At 42.5% G+C, this 20334-nt stretch overlaps 1 protein-coding gene across 9 annotated transcripts in view; it reads right to left on the bottom strand.

The window, feature by feature from the left end:
- The window catches only part of SCN8A (sodium voltage-gated channel alpha subunit 8), a 177284-nt gene that overhangs the window by 69455 nt on the left and 87495 nt on the right, over positions 1-20334 (bottom strand). For all 9 annotated transcript variants that reach the window (XM_045466872.1, XM_045466879.1, XM_045466871.1 and 6 more), the window contains exons 7-11: positions 10711-10932; positions 9323-9386; positions 7284-7425; positions 4873-5079; positions 3696-3989 (exon numbers count right to left, since the gene is read on the bottom strand). In XM_045466872.1, coding sequence (XP_045322828.1) covers positions 3696-3989; positions 4873-5079; positions 7284-7425; positions 9323-9386; positions 10711-10932 — 929 coding nt within the window. The remainder of the gene's footprint in view (positions 1-3695; positions 3990-4872; positions 5080-7283; positions 7426-9322; positions 9387-10710; positions 10933-20334) is intronic.

The following is a 20334-nucleotide window of genomic DNA, read 5'->3' as shown; positions in this document are numbered from 1 at the left end:
ACTCAACTTTATATTTATAAACTGTCCTAAGCCCTAAAACCAGAGCAGTAATTTTATAGAGAAATGAGTAGGAGATTGGGTGGGCAGATGTCTTAAGGGCTCTCTACAGATCTGGCGACACAGGAAACTGAACGGAAGCCATGTTCACTGGTGAGCCAACAGAAGAGATGACCATGGATGTGTGGAGGTGAGTGGGGAGGGAGTGGCTGCACACGGTCATGTACAGGAATACAAGCTCTGTGGTCCAAAGGACCTGGTTCAAATCTTGACTGAAACACCTACTAGCCATATAACCTTAGATAAGTTAACGACTCTAGGCCTCAGTTTTAGTCTTTCTTCCAGATAAAATCAGGGAAACTGCAGAAGAGTCCTGGGACAAAGACTATTACTTCCATGTAGGGTTTCTAAGCAAGTCTTGGCAGACAGCCACGGCCTCTAGGAATCTACAATTTTTTTTCAGATGGGGAAATTAGAGGAAGTGAACATTTTCATGCAAAGCAGGACATTTCAGAAGCCCAGTTTTATTTTTTGAGCTAGGGAGCAATCAGTGCAACTCTGTGCTAAAGCCAATAGATTAATCAGAGACCATTCAATAACAGCACTAAGGTATTCATTAACCAGCTCAGTGATGGCTCTCAAGACAAGGGTTGGATTACAATGAAGCTGCAATCATACTTTTCCCCAAAAGAGGCAGAACTAGGAGAAAGGTGAGGTGAAGGTGAGACCGAGATGGCTCTAGGCCACAAAGAAGTCCCAGAAGGGGTGAAATCAGATTTATAAAAGTCCCCCATTCATCTGTCCAACAAATATCTGAACACTAGCCATATGCATGCCTTGCCTTTAGCACTTTATCTAAGAGAGGAAAGAATAGTAGGAGTAAAAAGCAACACATAAAGAGATACGTAGGAAACATAATGGAAAGATAAAATGGTAATCCCCACTGAGGTGTGGAGTCGGGGAGGGCTGGGAAGGTTTTTTGAGAGAAGGATGTGAAGAGGAAGTATGATGTGGACCCTGAGAGCAAGAAAAATAGGGCATCTTAGAGAGGGGGTTCCTGGAGCAAATCTGAGGGTAGGAAACAAACCTCGTAGATGAGAAGCATCTAGTAGTTCATTCTGGCCTAAGTGCAGGGCGGCTGACAGGGCACAGTGACTGGGATTGAAAAGGCCAGGAGCGGGGAGCACTATAATTTCCAACTAGGGGCTGGCACTTGGTTGGCAAATAGACTGAATCTGTTTAGGGTAATTTCCTCTCCTATTCTTTGTAATAACTATTCTACACTGTCAATATTTTCTTTAAACACCCCTCTCATTTCTTTAAACTCAACCTCTTGGGGCGCCTGGGTGGCTCAATTGGTTAAGCATCTGACTCTTGATCTCGGCTCAGGTCATGATCTCCTGGGTCCAGGTCATGATCTCACGGTTCATAGGTTCAAGCCCCAAGTCGGGAAGTCGGGTTCCGTGCTGAGAGTGCCCCTCTCTCTGCCCCTCCCCTGTTTGTGCGCATACTCTCTCTTGAAAATAAATAAACTTTAAACTCAACCTCTCATTCCCTTCAATAGGACTTTGAATTTCCTACATTACTGCAAACTACAGACATTCCAGTGTCATCTTCTTCAACTTCCTACTCCCTATCTACAAACTTATCCATACCACATGTCCTGACATTTTCGGGTAAAAGGTAGCCCCTTCCTGTTAGAGACTCTATCTAGTTTCACGTCTTCCAAGACTGTGCTCCAGTTTCTTTTCTATTCGACTCCGTTTTCAACCTCTACTTTCCCTTCTTCTGCGCTCCCCCACTGCAGATTATAAAAAATACTTACCTTCCACCCATAGCTTTCAAGAAGCTTTTATGAGATGTCTACACTCATCGTCTCCACTTCTCACTTAATATGGCATCCATCCTTACCCTGGACTGAAGTGTGTCTTTAAAGTGCTCAGTGACTTACATTGCCAAATCCAGCGCTTATTTCCAATTCTGATCTCAAGAAGCATTTCTGTTAACTTTCAATCCACTGACCACTCGCCTGCTTTCTCCAACCTTTGTGCTCTCCTGGTTTCACGAACTGGTCCTCTCAGCACCTCTCATGACTGTTCATTTGTTTTTCTTCATGAGCTCCATCTGCGATGCCCATGAACATCAGAGGTGGAACCCCTAGCCCACTGTTCCTTCACCTGACACAAACTCTTTGAGCACCTCATCAAGTCTCACGGTTCCAGTCACCAGGTCTCGGCTCAGGACCTCTTCCCAAAGACGTCATTTGATTATCTGTGTGTCTAAAAGACCTCTCTACTTGGTTATAGGCTGTCCAAACTGGAACATACTTTTCTTCCCCACCTGGAATGTCCTTTCTTCTGCCCTATTACTCCCTCAACACACACACACACACACACACACACACACTACCTAACTCCTGTTTATCCTTTATTTACCTTCCCGAGAAAGTCTTTGCCAAACCTCCAGGTTGCGGTACATCCCGTGACCTCTAAAACATTCCAGCCTATTTCAATTACGGAAAAACATGGAACCATCCATGGTATTATAAAAATAAGTTTTGGTGGCCGCTCCACTACACTGTTAAGTTCCTTAGGAGAGGGACAGTGTTTTAATCACCGTGAATCTCTGGGAGTCAGCATAATCCCTGATGCATGGTAGGCACTCCATAACTGCTTGGTGGTGAATAATGAGAGCTCTGTTTTAGGAAGTGCTCTGTTGACAGTATATACAACATAAAGGAGAGGGAGAATGATCAGAGGAAACAAACCCACAGTGGATATAACTGAGGTAGAACGGACTAATACACATGAACTAAGATACAGTTAATAAGATGGGAAGCGGGGGATGGACACAAGAGATTCTGCTGTGATCAAGTGAATAGGACTGGCAGAGGCTGAACTGGGAGGGGAGAGGTGTTAGGGAGAGGCACAATGGTCACCTCTCGGAAACAAGCAAAGACACAGGGTATGCTGCCAGAAGACCAGTAACTGTCATCTATTTCATACGGGACTTTCTAGCATTTCCTTAAAATTGGGAATTTAATGGCCTCAGGATTGGATTTTGGTGGTGTTCTTTGAAATCCAAAAATAGGTGTTATGTGGTGATATTTATAGTAATAGAATGCTCAGTAATTACCCGTAAGTCCTCTCCTCTCTCTTTCTCTTAGTTTCCCCATTTATCAAAGTTGGGTACAACTGGAGGCTTTTAACCTACCATAGGCTAATTTATCAGCATGACATTATATATCTAGAATAATTAATTACTAGAATTTGCCACACTCAAATAAGGTGACCTAGAGTTTCAGGACTCTTTTTTTCTTTAACCTACAATTACATGCAATTCTTAAACAGAGATGTTTGAAAGCTACATTCTGACGTTCCAACGTTTAAGGAGAGGGGTAGAATGGAAGGCCTACTGGTGTGAAAGGGACTTTACGGCTGCAGTAAGGCTGCCAGAGGTGATCACACGGTCCTAGGGCTGGCCCAGAGCAGAGAGGGGAGGGCAGGACTGGAGCAGAGGACAGCCCTAACACGCCCACAATGCTCCCTCTAGAGGATAGTATGGACCATGGAGAGACAGGCCTGAGGACGCAGGGTAGGGGCTGGAAAATGTAGAGCAAAAGGGGGGAATGTGAGAATCACGTGAGATTAGGAAAAGGAGATTTCTTAGGCTTATTTGACCCATTGCAAATAGTTTACCTGATTCATGATGGAAAACTTCCTTCCTATTCTGTTGTCTGGCAGCCGAAAGCCCTTCCTCCTCATCCCGTCTTCCGACTCTGACTTAAAGACCTTTTCAGGGTCCCCTTTTTCCTCTCCTTCGGAGAGCTCCTTCTGCTTCCTCTTCTTTCTCCTGTTACGTCTTTCTTTGGCGCTCTTGGAGCTGAGTTTGGATACTTCAGAGGAGCTCCGAGGAGAGCCTACCCCTTCTTCACCTTCTTCCTCTATGGCATCTTCTGAGACCGTGCCGGCGGAGGTGGCCATCGCTGCCGCCTGGAGGGGGGAGCCACAGTGACAGGCCAGTCAGAAGCAGTTAACTGGAGCTGCAAGGAGCCAAGCAATCAGGGCAGTTCATTTCCTTTCCCACGGATAGGGGAAGCAGGGAAAAAGGAGGAGGGCGAACCAGCCTGGAGAGGAGACTGCGGCCAGGACTTGGCTATCTCCATTTTCTGGTTGATCTGTATTGTGGCACACAGCCACACACACTGTGGCACACACTGTGTAATCAGAGCAGAACCCAGGGGGAAGAACTCAGGGATTTATTCTCTGAAGTATCTCTAACAAGAACGTGGCCGCCTTCTTGGTACCAAAAGATTTCTTCTGGACAACTCTGAAAATGAATGCTAAGAAACCAAATTATACACATTATGGGCCCAACGGCGTAAAAACGCATGTATGTTTGGACAAGAATCAGAAAGCAAAGCGTTAGGGTGGTGGGATCACTGGACTGGTTTTCAAATTTTATTTTACTCTTTTACCTGTATCTTCTTTTCAATTACAACCAATATTTTCATGATCGCAGAGAATGTATGAAGGAGATCCTACTGATGGCCTCAACAAAAAGGCTATGCTTATAGGAAGCACTATATATACTGCTCTGGCCACTTGCTTCCCCCGCCCAGCCACCCTAGCAGTTGAACACTAAACAGCTGAGAAATTCAAGTAGAGATCATGTTAGCAAACTATTTGGCCGTTAAGACAAATGGAATAATTGGGCCAGCCATCTGCGGTTGTCACTTGGGTTATTTTAATCAGATCAATGGCTTCTATTTGACAACGTGCCTTGAAAAGATCAACTGCAATGGCAATGAGATAGGGCCTTAGTCACAGTGATCTGGCAGGAAGGACTGTATATCGCAAAGCACCGATCACCAACCTGTGCCTCTTCCTGTTGCTTTTTCAGTTGCTCCAACATTGCTTTGAATTCAGCCTCTTTTTGCTCTGCTTCCTCCAGGGTTGCCTGATTCTGTTCTTCATAAGCCATGGCCACCACAGCCAAGATCAAGTTCACCAGATAGAAAGAACCCACAAAGATGACCAAGACGAAGAAGATCATGTACGTTTTCCCAGCAGCTCGCAGGGTCTGTGAAGACGAAGACCATTTTCTGAGTCCTATGCATCAAATGAACCAGGCTGAAACTACCTCGTGGGATAATGTTCGTCTGCAGGGGCACTACTGCAGTTTTGACAGAACAGTCCTTTGTTGTGCGGTGTGCCTTCAAAACTGCAGAGTACTTAGCATCCCCAGTGGCCAAATGGCTTCCTCCAGCCTCAATTCAGAGTAAATGTCACTAGTACCTCCAATGCCTTGTGACAGACAAAGTCTGCTTCCCTTTCCGAGTACTCCTGATATACTCCTTTCATGGAAAAATACTTGATTGTTTTTAAAGGGTAAAATGCTCCGAGCTAAGAATTATATTTGCCTTCGTTAGCTGATTCTAAAACAAGTATAAAGAAATGAATACAAGACTTCAGCCCATTTATCTACTGGTCCTCAAAGAGTGTTAACAGATAAATTCCATCTTAGGGATCAGGTCCAAGTCATAGGAAGTCCCCATCTTGAGTGACATCCTTCCTTTCCTTCTGCAATAGGGTGGGTTTTTAAAGAGAGATGTGGCATAAATAACAGTGGAGAAAAAAGTAGGAAGGAGGGGGGCGCCTGGGTGGCGCAGTCGGTTGGGCGTCCGACTTCAGCCAGGTCACGATCTCGCGGTCCGTGAGTTCGAGCCCCGCGTCGGGCTCTGGGCTGATGGCTCGGAGCCTGGAGCCTGTTTCCGATTCTGTGTCTCCCTCTCTCTCTGACCCTCCCCCGTTCATGCTCTGTCTCTCTCTGTCCCAAAAATAAAAAAAATAAAAAATAAAAAAAAAAATAAACGTTGAAAAAGTAGGAAGGAGGATCCTAGGACTAGTCCTTTCACTAGCTGTGAGCAAATGGACATCAAAGAACACTTGGGTTTTAGTTTATGTATATGTGACTTAATCTTACTTAGTTTTCATCATTATTTAAAACAAATTTTTTTTAATGTTTATTTATTTTTGAGAGGTGGGGGGAAGGGCAGAGAGAGGGAGACACAGAATTCCAAGTAGGCTCCAGTCTCTGAGGTGTCAGCATAGAGCCCGACGTGGGGCTCGAACTCTCACCGGTGAGATCATGACCTGAGCTGAAGTCTGATGCTTAACTGACTGAGCCACCCAGACGCCCCCATTGTTATTCTTTTCAACTACAAATAGTAAATGAAACTTAGCATCAACCACAAATATTTCACAAGAAAGATTTGAACCTGAGAGAACTCTAGGCTGTCCTACAGGATCTGAATTGGAAGATTCCCTTCAAGGGGTGCCTGGGTGGCTCAGTCAGTTAAGTGTCCGACTTCGGCTCAGGTCGTGATCTCATGGTTCGCAGGTTTGAGTCCCGCGTGGGGCTCTGTGTTGATGGCTCACAGCCTGAAGCTGCTTCAGATTCTGTGTCTCCCTCTCTCTCTGTCCCTCCCCTGCTTGCACTCTGGCTCTCTCACTCTCAAAAATAAATAAACATTAAAAAAATTAAAAAAAAAAAAAAAAGAAGCTTCCCTTTGAGACATTCCTTCATGCCTGAAGGAGACATATTTCTTATTCTTGAACTGGCATCACCAAACACCAGAGTCAAATAGAAAATGAATTATCATGGAATTTCCAAGCTGGAAGACCCTTAGCAATCACCTAGACTTACTCCTCCATCACCACCAGCAAAGTTAAATGACTTGCCTAGTCACCAATATAGCCCAACAGAATGGCAGACCTTTTTTTTTTTATCTGTCACAACCTGTCTGTATAACATATGTCCACATATGTTACAAATCTCAAAAATGTTATGTTTAGAATCCAAGGTCTTCGTGGATAGAAATCTCATCTTTCTAATGTCTAGCATGGTGCTTTGTAGAGTATGTTTAATTGATATGCCTTAAAAAGACACCCTAAGCCAAAAATCTGAGCAGAGAAACACTGCAGATGGTCTGGTGAAACAACAGGAAGTAAACCGAGATAGCAGATTCCCAGGCCAGGCAAAAGGCTGTCAAGGCTGTGAGCCTCTACAAGCTTTACATGACTGGGCACTAAAGAAACAGGGGCAAGAGCTGGGAGAATTCACTTAATTTTGTAAGTCAGCTGACTCCGAGAAATAATATCCTAAGATCCTGTACGATGCCTTCCCTGAAGGTCTCTTACACAGAATGTCCCCAACCCCATACCCTCATACAAATTCTGTCACCAAAGAGAAAAAGCACTCAAAAGAGAGGTAGTACTACTTACCAGCTGATACAAATTTTCCCAGTAGTCCTGGGTCATAAGGCGAAATAATGCCAAGAAGGCCCAGCTGAACGTGTCAAAGCTTGTGTAACCGTAGTTGGGGTTCCTTCCTGCTTTCATACACTGGTACCCCTCTGGGCATTGTCTGAGAAAAGAAAAGGAATTTCAGGGCTTTTCAACATCATTCTACCCAGTCATCAACTATAAGTCATCTCTAGGACTATGGAGATAACAAATAACCATCCAGAAAGTCAGGCCAAAATATAGGTGTTAAAAAAAGAAAAGGTCAATGTTTCAAAAAACGATGTCTTGGGGACAGCCTAGGATCAGAATTGCCAGGCTTGCCTCTTGAAAATGCTGATTCCTATGTTCTACCCAGACCTAGGTATAAAAGCTCTAGATATGGGAGCCACGAATCTGTATTAAAAAAAAAAATGTTTATTTATTTTTGAGACAGTGCAAGTCGAGAAGGGGCAGAGAGAGGGGGACAGAGGATCTGAGGATCTGAAGCGGGCTTTGCACTGGGCCGCACAGAGCCCGATGCGGGGCTCAAACTCACAAACCATGAGATCATGACCTGAGCCAAAGTCGACGCTCAACTGACTGAGCCACCCAGGCACCCTCCCGGATCTGCATTTTAAAGAGGCACGCCAGGTGATTCGTATGCACACCAAAATTTGAGAACCACTGTCCCAGATTCATACCAATGTGCAATTCAAGCAAATTCCTCTTGGCTATGATCCCAAATGACAAATGGCTAGCTAGAAGTTCCTCTTCATCACCTTTGTTCTCTTAATACTCACCAAGACAACCTATGTCACACTGGGAATCTCAGTGACCTCGTTTTTACCAGTTCTCCTGCTTTTAGACTCACCTGATATATATTTCAATGGAACTTCTGGTATTGACTTAGATACAGAAATTAAATGGACATCTAGTTGTCACGGTCATCTTAAAACACCAATTCCTAGAGGGCCAATACACCCTGGATAATGATGTGACACCCTCACATTTATGTGACTTTCTGTTTCCAAAGCACTTTCATGTATGTCATCTAATTGCATCATTGCAATAGCCCTTGAAGGAAGTGAGCACAGGACTTATTGATTCCGTGTTATGGATGAAGAAATTGAGGCTCACCTAAGTGAAATGGCTTGCCAAAAGTCTTAGAGCTGAAAGTAGCAGAATCAAGATTTGCATTATGTTGGTGGCAACTTGTGTTCACAGTAGCATTACTCACAATAACTAAAATATGGGAGCAACCTGAGTGTCTGCCGACAGACGAATGGATAAACGAAATGTGGTTTTTAAAGACAATATCACTCAACATGAAAAAGGAAAGAAATTCTGACACATGCAATAACATGGGTAAACCTTGACGACATCCTGCCAAGCGAAAAAAGCCAGTCACAAAAAGACAACTGCTGCATGATTCCTCTGACATGAGAGGCTCAGAGTGGTCGAAATAATAGAGAGAGAAAGTGGAATGGGAGGGGAAGGGGAAATGGGGAGCTAGTAGTTAACGGGTACTTAATGCCACTGAACTGTACACGTAAAAATGGTTATGAGGGTAAATTTTATGTTCTGTGTACTTTCCCACAATTTTTTAAAAATGGCAAAAAAAAAAATACTATGTTGCTACTCTTTTCCCTCCCCACGCTGTCAGGCCTAGTATGTTTTAGGTCATCCTTGGTACTAATCTGTCACCAAGACAGTGTCCCTTCTATAGATGTTCTTAATTGTGGCATAAGACAATGAGGGGAAATCTACAAGAGACAGGCAAGATATCTGGTGTTGCAGACTCTATCCTTCTCAGCCTTTTACATTTCTTATTTTGGCTTGAGACTATAGGCACATTCACCTCCTAGTGAAATGCCAATTTTGGATGGACAAATATGAAACAGAAAGAAAATCTGAGTCAACCAATACGTCAGACCTAGTTAGGATCTACTATATGAGCACAAAGAAAAGTGAAAATATTGCCCATTTTCATCTGACACATTATTTCAAGGGACAAGAACAAAATGAGGTGAGCTACTTACCCAGCATCAGAACTGTTCCCACAGAGTAAAGGTTCCAGCATGCCAGGAACCGTGTAAAAATTTGCTAGAAAAGTTTGAAGAGGCAGGAAATGAATAAGGCAGATACAAGTGAATGAGAGAATAAAGTTTCACTGTTCCTAATTAGCCCCAGCAGAAACAGTTATTGATTTTAGCTCATATAAATCTTTTCTGACAGAGGAAAACCTGATAAAAATTCTTTCCCATTAATCATTTTCATATATATACTTAAAAATGAAAAATGCTACTAGGAGTCCTAATACAATGTTCTTTTCACAGACACTTGACTTCCCCTCATATCTCCAATCTTCATGCTAGTTTCTGGGACTTGAAATTAAGGGGTCTAGAAGTGAGTCTTCTGAGTTCTTTATTCCTTTGTACAACTTTGGCCTTCCATCCTTCTTCTGTACCCAAGACAAATGAAAAGCCTCACTGATCACATTACCGTGTCCTATATTAAATTAGCAGGCATGTTTCCCTTTCCTGTATGTGTTCCTGAAATTCCCTTTGCAACATTTTCTTACAGCTACTTAACTGCCTTTATTTCTCAGGAGTGACTAATAGTGGTATTGTTAACTTTTCCCCATTTTATTTTACTAAAAATTTTTTTCATGTTTATTTACTTTTGAGAGAGAGAGAGAGAGAGAGAGAGAGAGAGAAAGGGAGAGAACGAGTGAGCAGGGGAGGGACAGAGAGAGAGGGAGACAAAGGATCTGAAGGAGGCTGTACTGACAGTAGAGAGCCTGACGTGGGGCTCAAACTCATGAACCACAAGATCATGACCTGAGGCGAAGTGAGACACTCAACCGACTGAGCCACCCAGGTGCCCCACTCCCCATTTTATAGAAATACCATCACACCAAATGTTCCTTAGTGTAAGACCCAAGTGCTTTGGTTCCTGAAATGAAATTATTAAAACTCCTTAACTATCATAGGCTCAAATGGTTACTTACAGATTACCTGACTCCCCACACCAGACCAACTATGACAGTCTTAGTAATATTAAGAGAGCTTACTACGCATATTCTGAACTAAATGTTTAAATATCTGAGGTTTTACTGAACTAGAGCAAATGGTATTTTTATCAAACTCATGAGCCTGATTTTCAAAGCAAAAGTTTAGGGGTGCCTGCAAAAAAGCTATAGTTTCATTTTCAGTTTTAAAAGGAGAGAAAAAAAAAAACCAAACAAACCAGAGCGCGTTTCTGAACACAGTCCTACCCCGAGGAAAGGGAATAACTTCCTCAGGTTGCGTCAGTAGCACTGGATTCCTTTCCAGCCCAACTACTTTTAAAGCCCAGTGATGGCTTTGAACCACATAAACTACAGAAAGACTGGTCTTTCACTTCTTGCAGGAAAAGGGCCACCTACTTTTATTATTGATATACTCTTCCCAATCAAAGCCTCTGGTGCCATTTTCCAGATAGCTCTCATTGAAGTTTATGGGCCACACAACACACTTGTTTCGCAGGTTTCCCATGAAAAGCTGCAGTCCAATCAAGGCAAAAACGCTCAGGCAGAACACTGTCAGAATCATCACGTCTGACAGCTTCTTCACTGACTGGATTAGGGCACCCACAATGGTCTTCAGGCCTGTGGAGACAGAAGCCTCAGAATCAGAGTCACCCCATACCCCTCCCCACCTCCCCCAGCCTCCCTCTTGGCTACTGGCTTCTACTCCTCCCCACAGCACCACCCTTGAACCATGGCCACTTTATCTCTTATGCCATGGGAATAACAATGGGTCAACAATCAGTCATTCCAGAAGTATCAATTCTTGAGTCAATTAATTTTTAAAAAGAAAAAGAAAGTTCCTTCTCCAACATGTGACTCTTTTCTTCCTATACTTTCCTGAGTCTGACTGCTGCTTACCTCCTCGAATGAATCCGGCTCTTACTTGCCTCATAGTCTTCCTACAGGCTGTTCCCTATGCCTGGAATGCTTCCTTCCATTCCCCTGTCCTACCTGCCTAACTCCTATTCATCCTTTCCATTCCCCTGTCCTACCCACCTAACTCCTATTCATCCTTTGGGCTCAGCTTAAATATCAATTCCCCCAGAAAGCCTTCCCGGACTTTACAATTCTTCTCCCGCCTCCATTATTATTAATAATTTAATAATACCTCATACTTTGCTCTGTAGCGTTTATCATGGTTATAATTAATTATTTATGTCTGTCTCATTCACAGCTGTATCTAGACTGCCTAGCTCATGGCAGGTACTGAGTAAATATTTGCTGAATAAACAAATGGGAAAAACAGGGATTGAGGAGGGTTCCTGGTTGGACAGAGAACTACTGGAAAGTTTAAAAGCCAAGTAGTAAGAAAGTACGATAAATATTTTCCCAAGAGCTCTGGTAATGCCAATATATTGAAAAGGTTATTGTCAACCCGGTATTTATGGTTCGTCTTTCCATTTATGAATATACCTTCTCTGTATCACACATATGCCCTGTTCTCTACAACTGACCTTTTTTTCTGTCCTAGATTGACAACAAAATAAAAAACATACAACCCACTTGAATTTGAGGTTTAACTGCAAGCCACTGGTTCAAATTTAAACCTGCAGGTAGCTTTCTTAACTGCACATGGAGTTATTAATGATAGGAGACACAGGAGAACATGGTTGTGGGTTCATGATGTTTGGGTCAAAACGGATTCTGTGTGAGGCTCTCCCGGGCACGTCTAGGCATCGGGCCATCCATAGGACATAGCCAAAAATATACTGAGCACTCCAGGGATGCCAGTGTACCAGGACAGATGGGAGGCAAACCCAGTGCCTTGACACATAGGCCTCGAGAGGGATCATACTCCTGATCCACTTCCGAAGGCAGGAATACCAGACTGAAATTCAAGAGAAATCCCAATCTTGGCTGTGGAGTGGGAAGCGAGGTATATAATTACTGCTCTTGACTAAGTTGTACCACTACTTGTGTGACCTGAGTAATATACCTAACATTTTGGAATCTTAGGTTTTTCATCTTTAAAATGGGAATAATTATAGTTGAACCTCTAGGGCTGTTGTGAGGATTAAGCATAATTCATTTAAGTACTTAACATAGCACCTGGCACACGGCAAAGACTCAAATGTTAACTATTTTTGTCTGAACCTCAGTTTACTCATCTATAAAAAGGTATTACCAAAACGCTTCACTGGGCTGTTGTGAGGTTTAAATAGGAAAATGAATGTAAAATACCAAGTACAGTGCCTGGCACTTGACATCGGCAAGCTATCGCTGTTACACATGCGGTGTCCTCCTCAAAGAGATATGATTGGCATAATGACACTACGTGGCTAACCTCGTACGGTGATCGAATGGGGGGGGGGGATGAACATGATTGGGTTTTCCTGCTGTATTTTGCAAGTAACCACCTGGAATTTTTAAAGTTGGATTTGATAGAATTTTCTATACAAGTCCAGTAATAGTTATGCATGCTATGCGAAGCACAGGACCTGGCATGAAGCATACACTTTATATATATATAAAATATATAATATATACACATATTTTTTAAGTTCACTTATTTTTTAGAGAGAGAGAGAGGGAGAGAGAGAGAGCGTGCAAGTGGAGGAGGGGCAGAGAGAGAGGGAGACCAAGGATTCAAAGTGCGCTCTGCAGTGACAGCAGAGAGCCTGACGCAAGGCTCGAACTCACGAACCATGAGATCATAACCTGAGCCGAAGTTGGACACTTAACTGACTGAGCCATCCAGGCACCCCTCAGTTAATATATTTTCATTGAAAGAGCAAATGAATAAGTTTTCTTTCCTCTCACACAGATAACCTGAAAGGATTCTAAGAGATATTAAAGAAAAAAGAGCTACAAATTAAGATTGCAGAGATACAAAAGTGTGCAGAGGCCTGTGCTTTCTTACGGAACAGACCTTCCATGAAGACTGTGGCCACCGAAAGGATTAGGAAAAGCTTGTCTGCATTCAAGGCACAGGACACAGGACATTTCTAACCTGACTGTTTTCTCCTCATAAGGCTGTGCAAAAAGAGCACCAGATAGGGAATCAGAAAGCAGGAATTCTGGTCCTGGCTCAGCCACTAGTTATAACCCACTGTACATCAGAGCAAATTCAAGGTTCCACCTCAGTCTCATTTTTCCGTACACAGTATGTGGCAGTGGGCAGTGGAGGAAAAACTGAAGAATCTTCTTGAAAAGTCTTTCAGAATAGGGGAGAGATATTTATTCTTTCAGACTAAGTAGCTGAAATTTCAACCTTTTATTTGAAGGCCCTAAGAAACTGTATCATAGTCACACAGGCAAGTAAGAAGATACTGGTGGTATAAAATAGAAGGCAACCATCAAGATGTAAAAGTTGCTGCAGTATTATGGGTCTTATTTTCATAAGTTGCTGAGGAATAGAAAAGTCCTTCACTGTATTTGGCTCGGTTGAGGTGGGTCTATACTGGGTCAATAATTCAATTCTAGGTTCCTAAAATTATAAAGCTCTGTTTTCAAAGTCAAAGCATGATTTAAAAAAAAAAAAAAACAGTTGAATAAGTCACTGAAGAATGGTTGTAGTTTCTCTTCCTGGACTTCTTTAAGAAGAGCTTAATATCATTCAGAATATCTCCCCTGAATGGTTCAGACAAACACTTATGTGAACATGGGATGATTGTTCAAAGTCATTTCTATTTCCATTTTAAATGAATTGAGAAAAGAGCTGTGAGCTGTCATTCATATTAGTGACATGAGTAAATACTACAAAAATAGTCAAACCAATGCATTTGTGATGTAAATACATACATAAAATTAAATAAAATTTAAAAACCCATAAAATTTTAGCATGAGTCTAATTTGATTTTCCTGGGCTGGGAACTCTCGATGAATGAGTGAATGAATGAATGAGTGAATGAATGAATAAAATAAAATAAAATAAAAATTTAAAAACCATACAATTTAGCATGAGTCTAATCTGATCTTTCTGGGCTGGGACTCTCTGGACAGTTCCAGGCCTGCTTAATAGGAAATTCCAGGCCACGGGGCTCAAACAATCCCCTGTTTCTAAACCTGGGCTCTCAGCAACCTTGTATGTAGGAAGTGACCTTCTGTTAGTAGTTTATAGACGTCAGGGTGGACATCTGATCTAAATCCCAATCGTTTCCTCCCGGATTGATTGATTGATTTCTCTATTTATTCATTCATTTATTTTTAATTTCAATCAGTTTTAAGTTTATTTTTGAGGGGGTGGGTGGGGAAGGGCAGAGAGAGAGAGACAGAGTATCCCAAGCAGGCTCAGAGCTGACAGCAGAGAGCCTGATCTGGGGCTCGAACTCACGAACTGTGAGATTATGACCTGAGCCGAAGTTGGATGCTTAACTGACTGAGCCACCCAGGCACCGCTCCTCCTGGAATTTAGGATGGGACAAGAGACAGTCCAGTAGCCTTTTCAAGTACAAGGAATGATAACATAAATTTGGGAACTAAGTGGTAGCCTTATTCTGTCATTATGTTAGGATATGCCCGAGAAGTAAAGGCAGTTAGTAAGCTAAGAGATAGAAAAAGGAAATGGACACACGGAGAGAAAAAGACATTAAGACAAAGTACTTCCTGGTATCTGGAGCTTTCTGACTGCATTCTGGTTTCACGGGCTTCCAGAAGCCCAAAAGCATTCCAACCCTTAGATTCCCGGAAGTCCTCACATATCCTTTCACTTGCAACCAAAGATGTTCAACTAATACACCAACCATACGTGGAACTCATCACTTTCCTGGGAATAGACCTACATGCTCTCACTCAGCTGGTTTCAAATCTTTTCTCCATAAACCAGATGTCATTGCTGAAGAAGTCTGTAAACATGAGTCAAGAAAGCAAAAAAAAAAAAAAAAAAAAAAAAAAAAAAAAAAAAAAAAATTCAAGTGTTTTGTTTTGAAGTCTGAGGTTTAGATCAACTCCTTGGTAAGAGTTCTTTCAGCTTTCAAGAAGTTTCAAGTAGAAACTCAAGTTGGAAATGGCATTCAGGTATACAGGGGATCAGAGAAACAAATCTTAATTAAGCAACAATAATCACTAAATAACACTACCGATGGCCATCTAAAAAGTTTACTCTCCAAGATTCTCAACCAGGTCTCACAGGAAGAAAGGTGATTTAGTGTGATGTTAGCATCCCGAGGCAGACACACAATTACACAGCAATATTAAATGTAAATGGTCACTGGATCATCTGGCCTCAGCCAAGACTCTTCTTCCTTCCATTAGGGTTGATGACTGTGAATGACCATATTTGCAGAAATCAGTGCCAAGTTAGGGAGAGGATGCTGTCAATGCATTTCTTTTTCTTTTTCCAATTTTATTGAGAAATAATTGACATATATCACTGTAGAAATTTAAGGCGTACATCATGATGTGAAATGATTACCCTAGTAGGTTCAGCTCACATCCATCTTCTCATATAGGTACAATAATAAGGGGGGGGGGGGGGAGAAAAAAAGGAAAAACATTTTTCCTTGTGGTGAGAACTCTTAGCAGTTACTTTGTCAACAACTTTCCTATATATCACACAGCAGGGTTAGCTATACTCATCATGTTACACATTCTATCCCTAGTACTTACCTTTCTCTTACAACTGGAAGTCTGTACCTTTTGGCCACCTTCCTCCAATTCCTCCTCCTCCCACACTCTGCCTCTGGTACCCACAAATCTGATCTCTTTTTCTATGAGTTTGTTTTTAGATTCCACACATAAGTGAGATCATACATTTCTCTGTCCAACTTATCTGACTGAGCATAATACTTCAAGGTCCATCCATGTTGTCGCAAATGGTACGGTTTCCTCGTTTTTTACACCTGAATAATATTCCATTGTGTGTGTGTGTATGTATATAGGTATGTGTGTGTGTATGCGTGTGTATGTGTGCGTGTGTGTGTGTGTATCTCACAACATTATCTATTGATCCATCCATGGACACTTTGGCTGTTTCCATGTCTTGGCTATTGTAAATAATGCTGCTATGAGCATGGGGTGCAGATATCTTTTTTGAGTTAGTGTTTTCGTTTCCTTTGGATGTATTCCCAGAAATGGAAATGCTGGATCATATGGTAGTTCTATTTTTAAGTTTTGAGGATACTTCATACCGTTTCCCATAGTGGCTGCACCACTCTACTAATCCCAACAATGTGCAAGGGTTCCCTTTTTTCCATATCCATGCCCAGTGTTTGCTAACTCTTGTCTCTTTGACGATGGCCATTCTAATCTGTGTGAGGTGATATCTCATTATGGTTCTAACTTGCATTTCCCTAAGGATTAGTGATATTGAGCGTCTTTTCATGTACCTGGTAGTCTTTCGCAGAATGCATTTCTTGAACTCAAGCTCTTGCCAGCAGTGACTGATATGCTCTAGTAAATGCAGTCAGGCAAAAGTGCGTCCTGCTATCACCAATGCAGGTCACTGAAGTAAGAAGCTGCTGGTGGAATTTCTAACCTGATGCACGTAAGAACGGAAAATGCCACCGTGCTGGCTGTGAGGAGAAGTTGCTTTGCTTCTTCTACTGGCTCACAACACCACACACCAGAACAAGCAAGATACTGACTGAAAACTGATTATCCAAAACAGAGCAGAATGCTCCTTCAAACAACTCCCACACAACAGAGTGCACAACAGAAGCCACGTGGGGGCAAATTGGACAGCGAGAACTCTTGGAAAAGGCTAACATTAACTAGCACTGGGATGTGTTTGAGCAGAAGCAGGTAACACATTTACTGTAAATCAGGAAAAGACAGCTGGACCCAATGTACAGAAATGTCAGCTATCAGAGAGGAATTTGGGCCATTTAAAGAATTTTGAGGAGAAGCTGAAGCCTCTATGTCCAAAGGCACCGCTGAACCTCCTGTCACCTTTCATGACGTCCAGCCATCTCCTGAACAAGTGGACAAAGCCTGCTTACGTGCCAAGTCCAGAGAAATCAGCCATGCATGCTGGGATCAAAATCTTCCACCATGGTGATGCCAGATTATAAATAAAGTAAATTTCTATTTCCTGGTTTGTGGCTCAGGTTGAAAGATCTATCTGGTTTGAAGCAACGTGAGCTAATTCTACAAAATTCACACCGGCACGGGTCTCTAGAGCGGTAACGAGGAGTTCTCACTCCACAGGAAGTAAGTTTCCCCAATTCCTGAAGTCTGGCTTGGTCCAGACAAGTCCTAGGGTAAATTTGTGCCAGGTCAGTTTTCTTGCCGCAGGTTCAAGGCTTACAACGATATTATTGAAGGTTCTGTAGATCAGGAATAAATTGGGAGAGATTTAGAGGCAGTAGATTTATTTACTCAACACCAGATTTATATCACAAGATCTCAACAAAACTTAAACTAGCTCCCAAAGGTGGATCGGTGGGATCCTATGAGACTTCAGTGTTTCCCCACTTAGGGCCACTATGTTAAACTTCGGCTATTTTTTCTGAGAAGCAATGTGGGAAAAGGAGAAACATAAAAGCAACTGGATTAATAACTAGAATACTGTAAAGGAAACAATGAGGCTAAATATAGTCTGAAAACACTTTCCCCTTCACTGTGCAGCAGAAATTGCCATATTCATAATGCATACATTTAAAGAAAGTGGTTTCTTTGTGAATACTGGGGTGGGAGGAAAAAGGGCCCATCATTTTTCCTACTTCTTCTCTGATACCACAGGTAAGGAGAGAAAGTAACAGAAACGAAAGCACAGAAATGAAAAATCAAAGAGAAAAGTAATCAAGAAATTACAACTCTAAAGAAAGCAAAATGATATTAAACCAGTGTGGGCAAATAGAGACGTAGTGCTTTTCAGGAGTCACTGAAATGTTGCTAGAAATGAGAAGCAACTGGTAAATAAGGCCATCCCAACCCATTTTATTTACACCATTAAATGCTACTCAGTAGGAAAAACCTCAGGCGCCTGCTTTGAGATGTCCACCCTGCCTTTGGGCAGGTCAGTCCTGTGGCACACGGTCAAAGAATGGAGAAGATGAAACTTCTGACAAAGTCACTCAGAAGCTCATTTTTCCGCCTGGGCCCCAAATGAATATAGAGCAAAAACAAAGTTTTAAGACATAAATTTCTACATAGTATACTTCAATGTCAAGTTGAATGTGGCAAATTCCAGACCAAAGGAAATGTAGAAAGGAAGGGTCTCCTCCTGTAACTGACCGTTCCAGCATGCAGTCTGCAAGCACTGTTCTTGAAGCCAAGCTCTCTGAAGCAAAAGGCAAACCATGTGTGATGCATGTCTAGATCTTGAGTCAGCAAATAAAAAGGGTGAGAATGTGGGTTTGGTGTTTTCTAAGCCACGAAAAGGCTCTAAATCAAAGCACCTCTTATCCAAAAGGCTGGAGCTAACTGAGGCGGTGCACTGCCCCATCTCCTGGGAGTCCTGAGTGCTCTGACGCAGAATATCTACCAAAGGTGCTAAGAGGGAAGGCAGTGGCAGCCCAGGTGAGTGGGTGAGTTCTCCAGGAAAACTCTCATGAAGGGAGCCAGGGGCTTTGAGGGATCTTGCAGACCCCACGTCAGTTCTGTGGTTGCTCTTGCTGCTGTTTCTGGCAGCTTCAGCAAAAGCCTACAGTCAAACTGGGAACAGGAACAGGCAAAAATATCAGCAGTCCCACTGAAGTGATCCCGGAGAAGACTTGGTGTGCAGGACGATGGCTTTCACAAAGAGGGAACTGAGGCCTGGCTCTACAATAGAGTAAAAAATGACTGAGATTTCCAGTCAAGAAATGGTGTCAGGTCTACTAGCTCATACAATGGTATTCCCACCTTGAAAGGAGACCTGGGTAACAGGCAGGTAGGAACAGGACAATAGCCCTCGATAAGTAGTATAGGGAACGAAAGGATTTGGGATAAAAAGTCACACTTTAATTCAAGAATCAGTTATACCACTCACTGACAGAGACCTATTGCTGGCTTTATTATCCCTTAAAGTTCTTCTCCATCCCAGTTAACTTCACAAAGCCAGCTCGAGTGGGGGTGCTTCTAGAAACAGGAATTGGGAATCTATTTCAAATCATCAAGCTGAGGTCTAAACGCTGACACAAGCCCTTTCTTTGAGTTTAGGTTTCTTCTTTAAATAATAATTGTTACACAAAATCATTTATGGAGCCCTACCAGTACTTATAAACACTATAGAAATGTGCTTATAAATATATTTTATAGATAGACTGATTAATAGGATAAATAATGTGAGGCCAGTCAAGAGTTATCTTGCAGAAATGCTGTGGTCAGAAGCTACCCATACAGCAGAGACAGAAGCTAAGAGCTAGACCAGAGATAGCATCTGCTGCCCTAGTTAGTGAACAGAATGCAGCTTTCCAATTTAATTCTGGAAGAGAAGTTTTGAGATCACAAGAACATAAAGAGACAGATGCCTTGCAGAGTACGTTGGGGGAAGTGAGCAGAAAACATGGGATCATATTTAAAAGAGGCCAGAGACGAAAGAGAGCAAAGGAAAAATGAAAGTAAAGATTTGGTGCTCCAGATGCCTTAAAAAATAAGACAAGGCCTGCCTAAGGGTTAAACCACCATCAATGAGCTTCATGAGGCTGCCCACAGAATGAACTGCGCTTTCTGTCGCAGGCTAGGAACCGAACCTTCACTAAGTCGGGGTTGTGGTTTTTTGCCACGAAGAATATACTCTCATGGACACCCAGCCTCTAGTTGATAAGGAGAAAGCTCCCATTGCTAAATACAAAGGTATTCATTTTTAGTAGGGCCCGAATTTACTGGCCCACTTCATGGCCCAAGTTTGTAAATGGGGAAACTGAGGTTTACCTTCCTTGAGGTTTTCAGAAAGCCACATTCCAAGTCAGCCTTCTCCAGGATTCTACCTTTGTGCTTCCCTCTCTCTGTGTCTGATATTTAGATAAAGTTGAAAAGGGGAAAAGAGGAATATTTCTGAGTCAGCCACAAGAAGAGCCACGGGACACCAGGAATGGGACGCCTCTGTTCTTCACGTCCCTGTTCCTACAAAGCTGCACTAAAAAGCTTGGTCTCTTGGGAATCTTCCCTGAAAACCCC

This window comes from Leopardus geoffroyi, chromosome B4 (genome assembly GCF_018350155.1).
Source record: "Leopardus geoffroyi isolate Oge1 chromosome B4, O.geoffroyi_Oge1_pat1.0, whole genome shotgun sequence".
Taxonomy (NCBI): Eukaryota; Metazoa; Chordata; class Mammalia; order Carnivora; family Felidae; genus Leopardus; species Leopardus geoffroyi.
This window is presented reverse-complemented; position numbering and strand designations above follow the sequence as displayed.